Source organism: Rhincodon typus, chromosome 5 (genome assembly GCF_021869965.1).
Source record: "Rhincodon typus isolate 14 chromosome 5, sRhiTyp1.1, whole genome shotgun sequence".
Lineage (NCBI taxonomy): Eukaryota > Metazoa > Chordata > Chondrichthyes > Orectolobiformes > Rhincodontidae > Rhincodon > Rhincodon typus.
The window spans coordinates 10,251,630-10,267,531 of NC_063336.1; the positions used below are offsets into that span (position 1 = coordinate 10,251,630).

Sequence of the window (15,902 nt, forward strand, 5' to 3'; positions counted from 1 at the left end):
GCCGGCTACACTAACATTTATTGCCGGCTACACTAACATTTATTGCCCATCTCTAGTTATCCAGAAGGCAGTTAATAGTCAACCACATTGCTGTGCATCTGGAGTCACATGTAGGCATTAGCAAGTGATAGACAGAGCAAAGTGATCCCACAAACAAACAAAATCTAAGCTCTGCAGTCCTGCCACATCCATAGTGAATAACGAAACAACTCATTGGAGCAAGCTCTGCAAATATCCTCATCTTCAATGTTCAGCCAACAATGCAAAGAAACAAAAAAAAAAAAAAAGGCTGAAGCATTCACAGCACTCTTCAGCCAGAAGTGCCAAGAGGATGATCAATCTCAGCCTCCTCCCGTGATCCTTAGCATCATAGATGCCAGCATTCAGCCAATTCAATGCACTCCACGTGATATCATGAAATGGTTGGTGCCTCTGGATACTGCAAAGGCTGAGCCCTGACAACATTTCAGCAATAGTCCTGAAGACTTGTGCTCCAGAATTTGCACTCCCCTAGCCAAACTGTTGCAGTACAGCTAAAACACAGACATCCACCTCAAATGTGGAAAATTGTCCAGTTATGCCCTGTACATAAAAAGCAGGACAAATCCAAGCTGTCCAAATTACCACCCATCAGTCTACTCTTGATCAACAATAAAAGCGATGGCCTAGTGGTATTGTCGCTGGACTGTTAATTCAGAGACCCAAATAATGTTCTGGGGACCCAGGTTTGAATCCCACCATGGTGGATGGTGGGATTTTAATTTTAAAAAAATCTGGAGTTAAGAATTTAATGGTGATCATGAATCCATCCGATTCACTAATGCCCAACCTTACCTGGTCTGGCCTACATGTGACTCCAGACCCACTGCAATGTGGTTGACTCTGAACTGCCGTCTGGGCAATTAGGAATGGGCAATAAATGCCATCTAGCCAGCAATGCCCTCATCCTGTTAGTTAATTAACAATAAGAGATGGAGGATGTCATCAATAGTGCCATCAAACAGCACCTGCTCAGTGGCACCCTATTTGGGTTCTGCAAGGGCCACTCAGGCTTTAATGGGGCAAACTCTGCTGATTGGTGTCAAACCTGACACTAGAAGGATGGTCGTGATTGTTGGGCGTCAGTTATCTCAGCTCCAGGGCAGCTCTGCAGCAATTCCTCACGGTATTGTCTTTGGGCCAACCATCTTCACTGCTTTGATGACCGTCCCTCCATCATAAAAAAAGGTCAGAATTGGGACTGCAATGACTGCACAACATTCAGCACCATTCATGACTATTCATATTGAAGCAGTCCACATTCAGACGCAACAAGATCTGAATAATATCCAGGCTTGAGCCGACAAGCAGCAAGGAACATTCATGCCACAGATGCCAGGCAGTGACCATCTCCACTTAGATGTAATCTAGCCACCATTCTTTGGCATTCAAATAGTGTTATACTGTCACTGAATCCTCCACTATCAACATTCTAGGGGCTACCATTAACCGGAAACTCAACTGGACCTGCCATAATAATATAGTAGCCACAACAGCAGGTCAGGGGATAGGAATACTGTGGTGAGTAACTGACCTCATGTCTCCCCAATTTCCATCCACCGTCAACAAGGCACAAGCCAGGAGTATGACAGAATAGTCCCCATTTGTCTGGATGGGTGCAGCACAAGTCCATCCAGGACAAAACAGCCCACTTTATGAACACTGCATCCACTCCCTTCAAAGCTCAACAGCAGTGTGTACCATCTACAAGACGCACAGCAGAAATTCAAAGATTCTCAGATAGCACCTTACAAATCCGCAACCACTTCCGTCTCGAAGTACAAAGGCAGCAGATACACGGGAACACCAGCACCTTCAAGTTCCTGTCCAAGCCACTCACCATCCTAACTTGGAAGCGTAACATCATTCCTTCACGGTCACTGGGTCAAAATCCTAGCATTCCCTCCCCAAGGACATTGTGGGTCTACTTACAGCAAATGGACTGAAGCATTGAAAGTGGCAGCTCACCACCCACTTCAAGGGCAACTAGTCAGACCCAGTCAGCGACGCCCATATTCAATAAATGTACAAAACCAGACCCAGTAAGGACAGCAGGGGTCCTTCCTTAGAAGTCATTGGAGAACCAGATGGGTTTTTAAATGACAATTGACAACATCATCACAATTAGGCTAACTATTTTATTTCAGATTCTTTTAAAATAGATGGGAGGCTAAATAAGTGAAGACAGCATCTGGAATTAGAAGTTGTATATAAAGTTAGATGGGCAATATATGCTGGCCAGCCAGCAACACCTATGCCCATGAGACAATAAGACAACTTGACCTCAAAAAGTATGGTCAATTGTCATCACAAATACATCTGGCTCACTAATGTCCTCAATAGTAAAGAGGCCCAGCATATTAGTGCAAACGTTGAAATATTTGCATCTATATACAGCCACAAAAGTGTCAAATGAACAATCGATGGTAATTCTCTAGAGGTCTCCTGCATCACAGATGTCAGCTATTTGCTTTGCTCCTTATGATGATGAAATGATTGAAGGTTATGGACTATGACATTCTGGCAACAATACTTAAGTGTACACTGGAACTTGTCTCATTCTTGTTCAAGCTGTTCCAGTACATCTGCACCATTGGCACCTACTGGGCAAGGTTTGAAATGGCATGATTACATCTTGTACACAGAAGCAGGAAATTTCCAACCTGTTCAGTTACTACCCCATCAGCCTACTCAATCTCAGCGCTTTCCAGCAGCATTTGCCTTGTAACACCGTGCTTGCTGATGTCCAGTTTGGGTTCCATCAGGACCACTGAGGTCCTGACCTCATTACAGCCTTGGTTCAAATTGAACAAAAAGAAAAAAAGAAGCAGAGTGGAATTCTGGAGGCGAGACCAGACTTGGCTGCACTGGACAATGGCCACATTTAACAAAGTGTGGGTTACAAGGAACCTAGCAAAACTACAGCCAGTGGGAATCACGTGGGAGCCCAACTGACGAGGATGGCAAGAATCTACAGAGGGATATAGGTAGTTTAAATGAGTGGGCATAAAAATGTGGCAGGTGGAATATGATGTGGGAAAGTATGAAGTGATGTACTTCACAAGAATAGAACAGCTGAATGTTATTTAAATGTAGAAAAATCTGCACAGAAGGACTTGTACAAAATCCTAGCGTCCATGTTCAGCAGTTAACAAAGGAAGGCAAATGGACTGTTGTAATTTAAAAAAGGGGATGGAGTATAAAAAGTAAGTTTTCTAGAACTACCCAAGGCACTAGTTAGACCACAGCTGGAAGACTGAAAAGACTTCAGTCCTTTATCCAAGGGAAGATATACCAGCTTTGGAGACAGTTCAGAGAAGACTCACTAGGTTGATCCCAGGCATAAAGAACCATCTAATGAGGAGAAGTCAAGGAGGTTGCACCCATTTAGATCAAATGACTAAAAAGTAGTATGTGTTATTATGCCCCAAACCCTATCTGCTCTCAGGTGTAGGTAAAATATCCCCGGGCATTATTTTTGAAGAATAAAAGGGAGTTGACATAGTACAACATAGCAACAGGCCCTTCGGCCCACCATGCCTGTGCCAACCAGGATCCCATGTGATCTAATAAGTCTACCACACAAAACCTTGTTGAACATTTTGTTGACATCCATATATACAATGTCTACTGCCCTCTGCCTTCAGTCTTCTGTCATCTCTTCAAATAACTCAACTAACTTAGCAAGTCACAATTCCCATGCACAAGCCACATTAATCAGTCTTTGCCTTTTCAATACAGATAGCTGAGATTTCCTTACATATTTGCTTCTTAATTTCTCACTATTTGGGGGCCTATAGTACAATCCCAACAACTTGATCATCCTTTATTCTTATTTCTCAGTTCCACCCATATAATTTCACTGGATGATCTCCCAGGATTATCCTATGTACAGCCATAACAAAACACCACTCCCCCTTCCTCTCCTTCCCAAAGGATCTGTACCCTGGAACACAAAGCAGCAAGGTCTGTCCATCCCTGAGCCACATTTCTGCAATAGCTATGATTCCTCAATCCCATAGTCCCAATAATGCCTTAAGTCCGTCTGCCTTACATGTCAGGTCTCTTGCATTGAAATAATTCCATTTTATTTTTTCAGACTTACCTTGTTCTAACTTGCTTTTGCCTTGCTCCTCTTAATTGTACCAGCCTCAGCCTCTTGTTATTGCTTTGGTTCTCACCCCATCACCCTTTTACAGTTTAAAGCCTCCCAAGTAGCACTGGCCAATCTCCCCTCCAAGATATTGGTCACTTCCAATTCACAGGGAACCCATCCCTGTCATACATGTCATTTCTACCCCAAAAGATTCCAAATGATTAAAAAAACAAAAAAAAAGTCCTTGCCCTCTGCACAAGTTCCTCAGCCACACATTCATCAGCTCTATCCTCCTATTCCTACTCTTACTAGCACATGGCACCAGCAATAGTCCAGATATTACTAGAGGACTTGTTTTTAAAACCTCCTCCCTGGTTTCCTACATTCTCTCTGTAGAACTTCATCCCTTTCCCTACCTATGTCAATGGTACCAACATGCATAATTTCCTGCTGGTCACTCTCCCCTTTCAGAATATTCTGCACCCTCTGAGAGGTCCATGACTCTTGCACCAAGGAGGCAACACCATCTTGAGGACAGCCACAAAAACACCCATCTGTGCTCCAAACTAGAGGTCACAATCTATCACTTGGAACCTGACATACCCCTCATTGCAATACAGCCAGTGATGGTACCGGAAACCTTGCTGTCAGTGCTATACTCTTGTGAGGCCATTTCCCCTCCTACAGTATCCAAAATGGCAAAGCAGATAAACACGACAGAGGTGGATCAGAAGGCCAAATAACCATCTGGCAAAGGACGACCTGAAGCTACAGCTTGTTGACAGAATAAACAATTAAACCAAGCTGATGCAGATATGGGCTAAATGCAACTAGGTCAGATTGCAATGTCTGGTCAGCACAGATGAGTTGGACAAAAGTGTCTATTTCCATGCTGTATGACTATTAACTGTGTATATTGATTACAGATAACTGACAGAAACAGCCCTTACTACCTTCTCAGCGACACCTCTATCTTGGGCATAGTGAATGCAGGTGGGATCTGATTTCTCCAAACAACATTCCTGCCCTGCAGCAGTTCTCAGTTATGACATAGCCTAGTTTCCTCCAGCCAGCTGAAGTTAATCGATACTTTCCCACCTATTCTCCTTATGGCAGATCAAGAACCTAACCAGGCAGCCTGCTTACTTTGTACATGGCCTTCAACACTTCTTCCTTAGGCAATAGGTGCAGAGCAAAAAAAACAGCCAAGAGCAGTGCCCTCAGCCCTCCTCTGTGGCGGCACAGTGAGTGAGAGAAGGCCAGGGCAGCCTCATTTCCCTGTGCAATGCCCACCTTCCTGGTGGAGGGACAGCGAGGGAGGGAGAGACGGGGCAGCCCGACTTCCCCATGCAATGCCCTCCTCCCTGGGGAGAGGGTGAGCGAGGGAGGAAGGGAGAGAGAGACGGGGCAGCCCGATTTCCCCATGCAATGCCCTCCTCCCTGGGGGAGGAGGTGGCGGGGGGCGAGTGGGAGCACGACAGGGCAGCCTCATTTCCCTGTTGCAATGCCCACCTCCCTGCGGCGGTGGTGGGGAGAAGACAGTGAGTGAGTGAGGGTCCGGCTGCTGCGTGCTCACCTGATGAAGGTGGTCTTGCCGGTGGAGTACTGACCGACCAGCAGCAGCATGGGCTTGTTGTCGAAGTCCGCATTGTCCAGGGAGGGCGAGTGGAACTCGTGGAAGCGGTAATGTTCCTCCAGGGGAAGCAGCTTGGTTTTGTACAGCTTCTTCAGGCCGTCCGTCACCGTCTGAAAGACCTCCGGGTCCTTTTTGCCGCGGTCGTGCGTCCCCAGCCAGCTGAACATGCTGACAGAAAGCCCCGCTTTTTAATGTTTTTTTTTAAAAATAAAAACACACTTAAATCCCACACCAAATCAATAACGAACACTCCTGCTGAAGCCCAAACCGACTGGGTCCCTCTCAAAGTCTCCGCGAGCCCCGCTCCGCTTTAAAGAGCCGAGCTCGAGCCGTGCTCCCGCCCACCCCCGTGTCGTCAGTTCCGGTGACGTAAACCAACGGCACCACCCCGCGCGGAGATAGTAGGAACTGCCGCTGCTGGAGAATCTGAGGTAACAAGGTGCAAGAGCTGGATGAACACAGCGGGCCGAGCAGCGTCAGAGGAGCCGGGAGGCTGAGGGGAGACGTTGAAGCTTGCGAAGACTCCCCTCCCCCTGCCGCATCCCAAAACCAGTCCAGCTCGTCCCCGCCTCCCTAACCTGTTCTTCCTCCCACCTAAAGCCGCACCTCCATCTCCTACCGACCAACCTCATCCCGCCCCCTTGACCTGTCCGTCCTCCCTGGACTGACCTATCTCCTCCCTAACTCCCCACCTACACTCACCTTTACTGGCCCCATCCCCGCCTGTCTGTCTCCTCTTCTATCCGCCTCCCCCTCTCTCCCTATTTATTTCAGAACCCCCTTCCCCTCCCCCTTTTCTGAGGAAAGGTCTAGGCCCGAAACGTCAGCCTCTCTGCTCCTGTGATGCTGCTTCTCCCTGCGCGCGCGGGTTTAATTCACTTGAAGCCACCGTCTTCTCCTGCCAGCTCAGCTCACCCGAATAATGGGCAGATGTTAAACTAGATCGGGGAAAGTGTAGCGTTCCCTTAGATTTCTAAGATGGAATGAAGCCAAGCATGAGTCATGAGGTTCTTAGCTAGCAGTGCATTTGCAAATGTTGCCGCAAAACTGTCAGCTGTGTCACCTCAAGAAGCATTTCTTCTCCTGGTTGCACTCAGTCCACGCACGGTGAAGGAAAACAGTTTGCCAGCAGAGCCTGACCTGGCGCATGGCTTGCCTTGGAAAAGGCCCCAGTGCTGGAAATCCAGTTGTGGCGATAAAACTCTGCCTCTGACCAGAGGGAAGATGTTGCGAGGCATAGCTAACCGGGCAAGTTGTGGAAAACAGTGCGAGAGAACTCAGTAAGACTCACAGAGAGAACCTTATATGAAGCGAGCCAAAATTGAGACTTGAATGATTTCTGGTAAAATGCAGCCCTTGTAACTGTTCCAGACAACAGAGTCGGTGAATTGTAGGTTTTGAATGTCATGGTGCAAAATCTCCAGTGGGATTTGGTTTATCCAGGTACAGATGAAGTCATTTTCGGCCTTCTGACAATGTTCAGGATCAAAGATGGAAAGCATCATTTAAGGTTATTGCAGATTGCAAAGAAATCTTGAGCAATTCAATCAATTGACTGAACAGTGGCAGATGGAATTTAGTTTGGATAAATGTGAGATATTGCGTTTTGGTAAAACAAACAAATGCACAACTTACACAGTTAAAAGTAGGGCCTTGGTTAGTGTTGTAGAACAGAGAGACCTAAGGGTTCAGGTAAATAATTCTGATAATATCAATAATTCTTCGATGTTTGCTTCACATATAGATAGGATGGTTAAAGGCTCAGGCCTTTGAGGTAAAGGAGTTGGGATGTTATGTTGAGGTTGTACAGGACATTGGTGAGGCCTCTTCTGGAGAACTGTGCCCAGTTCTGGTCTCCCTGTTATAGGAAGGATATTATTAAACTGGAGAGGGTTCAGAAGAGTTTTACCAGAACGTTGCCGGGAATGGACGGTTTGAATTAATAAAGAGACGCTGGATAGGTTGGGAGTTTTTACACTGGAGTGTTGGAGGTTGAGAGGTGACCTTATAGAGGTTTATAAAATCATGAGAGGTATAAATAAGGTGAATGGCAGGTGTCTTTTCTCGAGGATGGGGCATTTCAAGATTGGGGGCATATTTTTAAAGTGAGAGGAGAAAGATTTTAAAAAGATGAAGGGCAACTTTTCTTACAGAGTGGTCCATGTGTGTAATGAAGTTCCAAGGGAAGTGGTGGAAATAGTTATAGTTACAACGTTTAAAAGACATTTAGATAAGTACATGAATAAAAATTGTTCGGAGGGATATGGACCAAGCACAGGCAAGAGGGACTTGTTTAGTTTGGGATTGTGGTCGGCATGGAATGATTGAACCAAAGGGTCTGTTTCCATGCGGTATGACTCTTTGACTTGGGGGATGGCTATGACTGACTACGGGTGTGGGAACCTATGTACGGAGTCAGAGAAGGAGGGAGCAAAGACAAAAACAAAAGGTAGAAAAGGGATTAAGAAAAGTGATGGGCAGAGAAACCAAGGACAAAGTTCAAAAAGGGCCATTGAAAAAAGTAAGAGAAAAACAATGTTAAGAAGACAAGCTTAAAGGCTTTGCGCCTTCATGTGCGGAGCACTTGCAATAAAGTGGATGAACAAATCGTGCATATAGATGTAGATGGGTACAATATAATTGGGATTACACGGACATGGCTGCAGGAACAAAGATGGAAACTGAATGCCCCAGAGTATTCAGTATTTAGGAGCGACGGGCAAAAAGGAAAAGGTGGTGGAGTGACATTGTTGGTCTGTATGTGTAGATTTGAGACATACCATGGTGCAAAAAACATTAGTGGGTGTCATATATAGACTCCAAACTGCAGTGGTGGTGTTGGGAATGCCATTAAACAGGAAATTAGAAATGCATATGATAAGGGAATATCCGTGTTCAAGGGTGATTTTAATCTGCACATAGAATGGGCAAATCAAATTAGGCACAATGCCATAGAGGAAGAATTCCTGGAGTGTATATGGAATGATTTTCTTGACCAATACGTGGAGGAACCAACTAGAGAGCAGACCATCTTAGACTGGGTACTGTGTAATGAGAAAGGAATCATTGCCAATGTAGTTGGGGAGACCCCTTGGGTATGAGCGACCATAACATAATTGAATTTTTTATCAAGATGGAGAGTGAGGTAGATGATTTGAAGACTAGGGTGCCGAATCTCAATAAAGGAAACTATGAAGATATGAGAAGTAAGTTGATCTTGATAGATTGTGAAGATTTACTTAAAGAGATGGTAGTGGATAGGCAATGGCAAACATTCAGGAACAGATGAGGGAACTGGTTTATTCCTGTCTGCCACAAAAGCAAAATGGGTAAGAAGGCCAATCAGAGATAGTAAGAACTGCCGATGCTGGAGTCAGAGACAACACAGTGTGGAGCTGGAGGAACACAGCAGGTCAGAGGAGCAGGAAAGCTGACGTTTTGGGTTGGGACCCTTTTTCAGAAATGGAGGAGGGGGGACAGGGAAGGGATCTCTGATTTAAATAGAGAGAGGAGGGGTGAGGCTGGGGAAGGTAGGCAGGATGGTGATAGGTGAGTGCAGGTAGGGAGTGGTGGGGATTGGTCAGTGAGGTGGGAGGAGCAGATAGGTGGGAGAGAAGATGGACAGGTTGTGTAAGGTCAAGGAGGCGGGGATGAGAGGGAGGGTTGGTCATGGGATGAGGCCGGGGGTGGGGAGATTTTGAAACTAGTAAAGTCCACATTGAGAGCATTGGGTTGTAGGCTCCCAAGGTGGAATATGAGGTGCTGCTCCTCCAGTTTCCGGGTGGCATCATTGTGCCACTGGAGGAGGCCCAGGATGGACATGTCATCCTGGGAGGGGGAGTTGAAGTGGTTCGTGACTGGAAGGTGTTGTCATTTGTTGCGAACAGAGCGCAGGTGCTGTACAAAGTGGTCTCCAAGCCTCCGCTCAGTCTCATCGATGTAGATGAGGCCACATCGGGAGCAGCGGATTCAGTAAACCACATTAGTGAAAGTGCAGGTGAACATCTGTCTGATGTGGAAAGTTTTTTTGGTTCCTTGGATGGAGGTGAGGGGGGAAGGTGTAGGGGCATGTGTAGCACTTCCTGTGGTTGCAGGGGAAGGTGCTAGGGGTGGTGGGGCTAGTGGGGAGTGTGGAGAGGACATGGGAATCGCGGAGAGAGTGGTCCCTACGGAAAGCAGATAGGGGTGGGGAGGGAAATATATCCTTGGTTATGGGGTCAGATTGCAGGTGGTGGAAGTGGCGGAGAATGATACGTTGAATCTGGAGGTTAGTGGGGTGATACGTGAGAACAATGGGGATTCTGTCTTTGTTTTTGTTGCAGGGAGGGGATGTGAGGGCAGAGGTGCGGGACACGCAAGAGATGCGGTCGAGAGCATTTTCGACCACTGAAGGGAGGAAGTTGCAGTCCTTGAAATAAGAGGACATCTGGGATGTTCGGAAGTGGAATGCCCCATCTTGGGAGCAGACGCGGCGGAGGAATTGGGAGTAGGGGATCTCATTTTTGCAGGAAGGTGGGTGTGAGGAGGTGTAATCCAGGTAGCTGTGGGAGTCAGTGGGCTTGAAATAGATACCAGTTTCGAGATAGTCACTGGAGATGGAGACAGAGAGGTCCAGGAAGGAGAGAGAGGTATCAGAGATGGTCCAGGTGAACTTGAGGTTAGGGCCAATTCATGGCTTACAAAGGAAATTTGAGATAGTATCCGATCCAAGGGAGAAGCACACAGATTGGCCAAGAAAAATAGTATGCCTGAGGATTGGGAGCAGTTTAGAATTCAGCAAAGAAGGACCAAGGGATTGAGTAAGAGGGGGAAAATATAGCACAAAGATAAGCTTGCAGGGAACATAAAGACTGACACTAAGAGTTCTATAGGTATGTGAAGAGAAAGAGATTAGTGAAGACTAATGTATGTCACCTCCAGACAGAAACAGGGGAATGTATAATAGGGGACAAAGAAATGGCTGAGCAACTGAATACATACCGTAATTCTGTCTTCACAAAAGAGGACACAAATCAGATACCAGAAATGTTGGAGAATGCAAGATTTAATGAGAGGGAAGAATAGGGGGATATCAATATTAGTAGAGAAATAGTGCTGGGAAATTTGGTAGGATTGAAGGCAGATAAATCCTCAGGGCATGATAATCTATGTCCCAGAGTACTTAAGGAAGTGTCTCTGGAAATACTGGATGCATTGGTGGTCATCTTCCAGGATTCTATAGACTCTGGAACAGACCCTCCAGATTGGAGGGTAGCTAATGTCACTCCAGTATTCAAAAAGGGAGGTGGCGAGAAAACGGAATTATAGACCAGTAAGCCTAATATTGGTAGTGGAGAAAATTCTCAAATCCATTATCAAGGACTTTATAACGGAGCATTTAGAAAGCAGTGGCAGGATCAGACAGAGTCAGCGTGGATTCATGAAGGGAAAATCATGCTTGACAAATCTGTTGGAATTCTATGAAGATGTAACTAGTAGAGTTTGCAAGAGGGAGCCACTCAATGTGGTATACTTGGACTTTCAGAAAGTTCTTGTCAAAGTCCCGCATAAGAGATTATTGTGCAAGATTAAAGTGCATGGAATTGGAGGAAATGTATTAAGATGGATAGAAAACTGGTTGGTAGAGAGAGAAACAAAAAGTAGGAACTAATGGGTCCTTTTCAAATTAGCAGGCAGTAACTAGTGGGGTGCCACAGGGATCAGTGCTGGCACCCCAGCTATTCACAATACATATTAATGATTTGGATGAGAGAACAAAATGTAACATCTCAAAGTTTGCAGATGATACCAAGTTGGATGGGAATGTGAACTGTGAGGTTGTTGACTTGCTCGCTGAGCTGGCTTGTTTTCGTTCAGATGTTTTGTCACCATGCTAGGTGACATCATCAGTGAGGCCTCTGATGAAGCGATGTTATTCTACACTGGTTGGAATTTATACTGTTAGGTCCGTTATGATGAGTAGTGTCATTTCTGGTTTTGATCTGTATGAGTTTATATGTGGGATCCAATTCTATATGTTTGTTGATTGTATTACAGGTTGAGAACCATGCCTCTAGAAATTCCCGTGCGCGCCTTTGTTTGGCTTGAGCTATTATGGTTACATTGTCCCAGTTAAACTGATGGCCTTCATTGTCTGAATGTACTGATATTAAGGAAAGTTCGTCATGTCGTTTTGCTGCTAGCTGATGTTCATGTATTCTGATGGCTAGTTTCCTTCCTGTCTGTCCAATGTAATGTTTGTGGTAATCATTGCATGGTATTTTGTAAACCATGTTGGTTCTGCATGTTGTGGGAATGGGGTCTTTAATCCTTATGCGTGTTTGTCGTAGAGTGGCTGTAGGCTTGTTTGCTACCATGATTCCTGGTGGTCTTAGGAGTCTTGTTGTCAGTTCCGATATGTTCTTGATGTAGGGCAGTGTGGCCAGTGTGTTAGGGTATATGGTGTCCTCCTGTTGTTGTCTGTTTAGTAGGCATCTGCGGATTAAGTTGTGGGGATATCCATTCATGGTTAAGATTTTGTATTGATGCTCTTTCCCTTTCTGGCGTAGTTCTGGAATGTTGCAGTGTATCTTGGCCCATTTAAACAGTGTCCTAATGCAGCTTTGTTTGTGAACGTTGGGGTGATTGCTGTGGAAGTTGAGGATTTGATCAGTGTGGGTTGCTTTTCTGTATACTGAGGTTTGGAACTCCCTGTTGGTCATGTGCTCCACTCTGACATCCAGAAATGGAAGTTGATTGTTGTTTTCTTCTTCTCTTGTGAATTTAATCCCCGTGAATACATTGTTGATGAACTGGTGGGTCTCTTCTAATTTGTTTAATGATGACAAATGTGTCGTCTATGTACTGGATCCACAGTTTAGGTTGAACGTGGAGGAAGGTGAAGGGTGTGTTCTAGTCTTTGCATGACTGCTTCTGCAATGAGTCCTGAGATGGATGGCCCCATTGGTGTACCATTGATCTGTTTGTATACTTGACCATTAAAGATGAAGTGTGTAGTGAGGCACAGGAAAGTAGTTTAAGTATGTTGTCATTGTTGATGGAGCTGCTGGCCTGCGTTGCTGCTTCCTCTAGTAATGTGATCAGTGTTTCTTTGGCTAGTGGGATGTCGATTGATGTGAATAAACCTTTGACATCAAAGGATACCATAATCTCATCATTGCTGATTTTTATGTTCTTGAGGATTTTGAGGAATTCTTGGGTTGAGTGGATGAAATGGGGTGATCTGTAAACTAGGTGTTTCAATCTCTGTTGTAGGTCCTTGACTAGTTTGGCCACTTTCTCCTAAACCGTAGGTACTTATTTTGTAGCCTCCTATGCGGTACCTTGTCAAAGTCTTCTGGGAATCCAAGTAGATCACATCCACTGGCTCTCCTTTGACTCATTTACTACTTACCTCTTCAAAGAATTCTAACAGATTTGTCAGACGTGACCTCCCCTTGAAAAAGCCATGGTGAATCAGCCCTATTTTACCATGCACTTCCAATTAATCTGCAGTCTCAGTCTTAATAATGAACTCTAAAATCTTACCAACGATCGAGTTCAGGCTGACTGGCCTACAGTTTCTTGTCTTCTGCTTTCCTCCCTTCTTAAACAGGGTGTTATATGAGCCATGGTCTACATCAGTTGGTATTTTATCAGTGTTGGGGTCGGTGTCAGGCATGCCACTCATTCTAAACTAATTATTGCTGATAAGTGGCCCAGGAACTTTTCCTGCCATCGCTGTTCTTAAATCAATAGAGATAGTGCTAATAGAGACTAACTGACTACCTGCAGGCTCAGAAGGGAAGGAGTAACTGTCTTGATTGGGCCAAACCCCAGGGCCGAGGCAATCCCTGCTGGAAGACCTGCCCAAATATTCTTGACATGACCATAGGAACAGGAATAATCCATTTGGTCATTTGAACCTGCTTCACATTTAATAAACTCATATCTAATCTGATTGTGGTCTCCATCTTCTGTTTTCTGTCTGCATCATGTAACTCTTGTGTAGTGATTGGAACGAGTTCAGTCAGGTGGACCTTATAGAATATGAGTACCCTGATTGGGTCCGTTAGCCTGATCAATCAGGGACCCCTAGCTGACAGATATAAACAGGAATGTCAGAGGGTCTGTTTACTCTGAGAGCTGGACCAATGTCAAGTACTATGCTTGTGTAAATAAAGGGTGACTTGTCGACAGGATACCGGCCTCTGTAGAGTTATTTCAGTGGTGACGAGAGAAAAAATACGCTCCTGAAGAAATTCATTTGCAAGAGTCATCTTTGAGTTGGGGTAAGCATTTCTGCCATCATGCCATAATTTGGAAAGCTTGACTCGAAGACTGGGCCCAGTATGTGGAAAGAATGCGTTTTTTTTCTTGTAAATGAGATTGATTTTCATCTGCCCCAATAAGTAATTCTCCTGACAGCTTTTTTGGTTATTAGATGCCTAACCTTTCCTGAGGCACTAGATACTAAAATTTTTCAAGAGTTGATGGATTTTGTTAAGGAATAATATGACCCCAAGCCTCCTCCAATTCTGAGATACTGTCGGTTTTTCTTGGTGGTTTGAGATCCGGGGGAATTCGTATTGAGATTTTTGAGGTTAAGACAACTTGCAGAGGCATGCAATTTTGGTATAAGCCTTAACGAGATGCTGAGACACTGTTTGGCATGTGGAATTAATGATGTAACCATGCAAAAACACCTAATAGCTGAAGCCCAATTGGACTTCAAATAAGCACTACAACTAGCTTTGTCATTAGAAAATATAGCAAGTGGAGCATATGAGTTAAAGGGTATGCTGATGGAAGTGGACACCCTCGCCAGGCTGACTGAGCTTAAGGGACACCACTTGAGTGAAGGTAATTGAATAGCTTCACCCAGGACATTTCCTGAACAGAGGGTCTCTAAGTAAGCCCACAGCAAAAACACCAAAACAAAGCTAAACCTCATCCAAATGGTTAACATTTTCTTCAGGATCCGGGCTAGTAAACCATTGTCGTTGCTGCTAGTGATGAACTCCAGACAGCAAAAGAATTCCACTCGGCCTGAATTGAGTAAGAGACCTCACAGGCCAGTATCCAGAAAAGCGCACAACATGGAAAGGGGTGGAGGTTAGATAGACCTTAGGATTAGGGTAAAAGTTCGGCATAACATCGTGGGCCGAAGGCCCTGTACTGTGCTGTACTGTTCTATGTTCTATGGAAAGTGTGCCAATATCCAGCTTGGAACAGTTAAATTGCTTAGCAACATCCAAACCAGAACCAATCAAAATAAGCATTTGGTTAAATGGTCACCCGGTTCTAATGGAACTTGATACTGGCACAATCGTGTCTTGTGATTTTAGAACTAATATTTAGCAAAGTTCGCTCTGGACACCAACCCTTAAGTTTGTGGAAAACCTCGGCTCGACTGAGAACCTATACTGGGGAACCTTTACAAATTAAGGGTACAACTTTGGTTCTGATCTCGTATGAAAAGCAGCTGGTTTGGTTACCAGTGATTGTAGTGAAAAGCTCGGGCCCAAACCTATTGGGGCGAAATTGGTTGAGAAAGATTCACCTTGATTGGCTCAATGGTTTTTCAAGTAGAAAATGGCTGCCTAAGTGGAATCCTAATTAAATACGTGGAATTTTTCCAGGAAGGTCTAGTGGCTATCAAAGGAGCCAAGGCCAGCTTGCATGTCAACCAGGAAGCAATTCCACGATTCTGCCTTGCCATTTGCCTTGCATGAAAAAGTAGAAGCAGAAATGAGTAGGCTAGAAAGCGAAGGAATCATCAAATCAGTCCAATTTGTAGAATGGGCAGTACTGGTCATACCGACAATGAAGCCTGATGGGTCAGTGCACCTTTGTGGGGACTTTAAGCAAATGGTAAACTGCTTCTCACAACTGGATAAATACCCAATCCTTTGCATAGAGGACTGGCAGGGTCCTTCACGTAGCTGGACATGAGCCATTCATACTTGCAATTGCAGTTAGGGAAGGATTTCCAAATGTATGCTACAGTTCACACCCATAAGAGTTTGCACCAATATACAACACTGCCATTTAAGGTATCATCAGCCTGTGCCATTTTTCAGCGGATGATGGAGAACAATTTACAAAGTCTGCCCAGGTCGGCAATTATCTGGATGACATACTAATAAAGAG

At 45.0% G+C, this 15,902-nt stretch overlaps 1 protein-coding gene across 2 annotated transcripts in view; it reads right to left on the reverse strand.

The window, feature by feature from the left end:
- Nucleotides 1–6,062, reverse strand: part of LOC109916138 (EH domain-containing protein 3-like) — a 40,223-nt gene extending 34,161 nt beyond the window's left edge. The window contains exon 1 of one of the 2 annotated variants that reach the window (XM_048596451.1): nt 5,712–6,060. In XM_048596451.1, the coding sequence (XP_048452408.1) occupies nt 5,712–5,938 (227 nt within the window). In that variant the 5' untranslated portion in view covers nt 5,939–6,060. Of the gene's footprint in view, nt 1–5,711 lie in introns of both variants that reach the window. The other variant, XM_048596450.1, reaches the window with a different exon arrangement.
- Nucleotides 6,063–15,902: the final 9,840 nt, after the last annotated feature.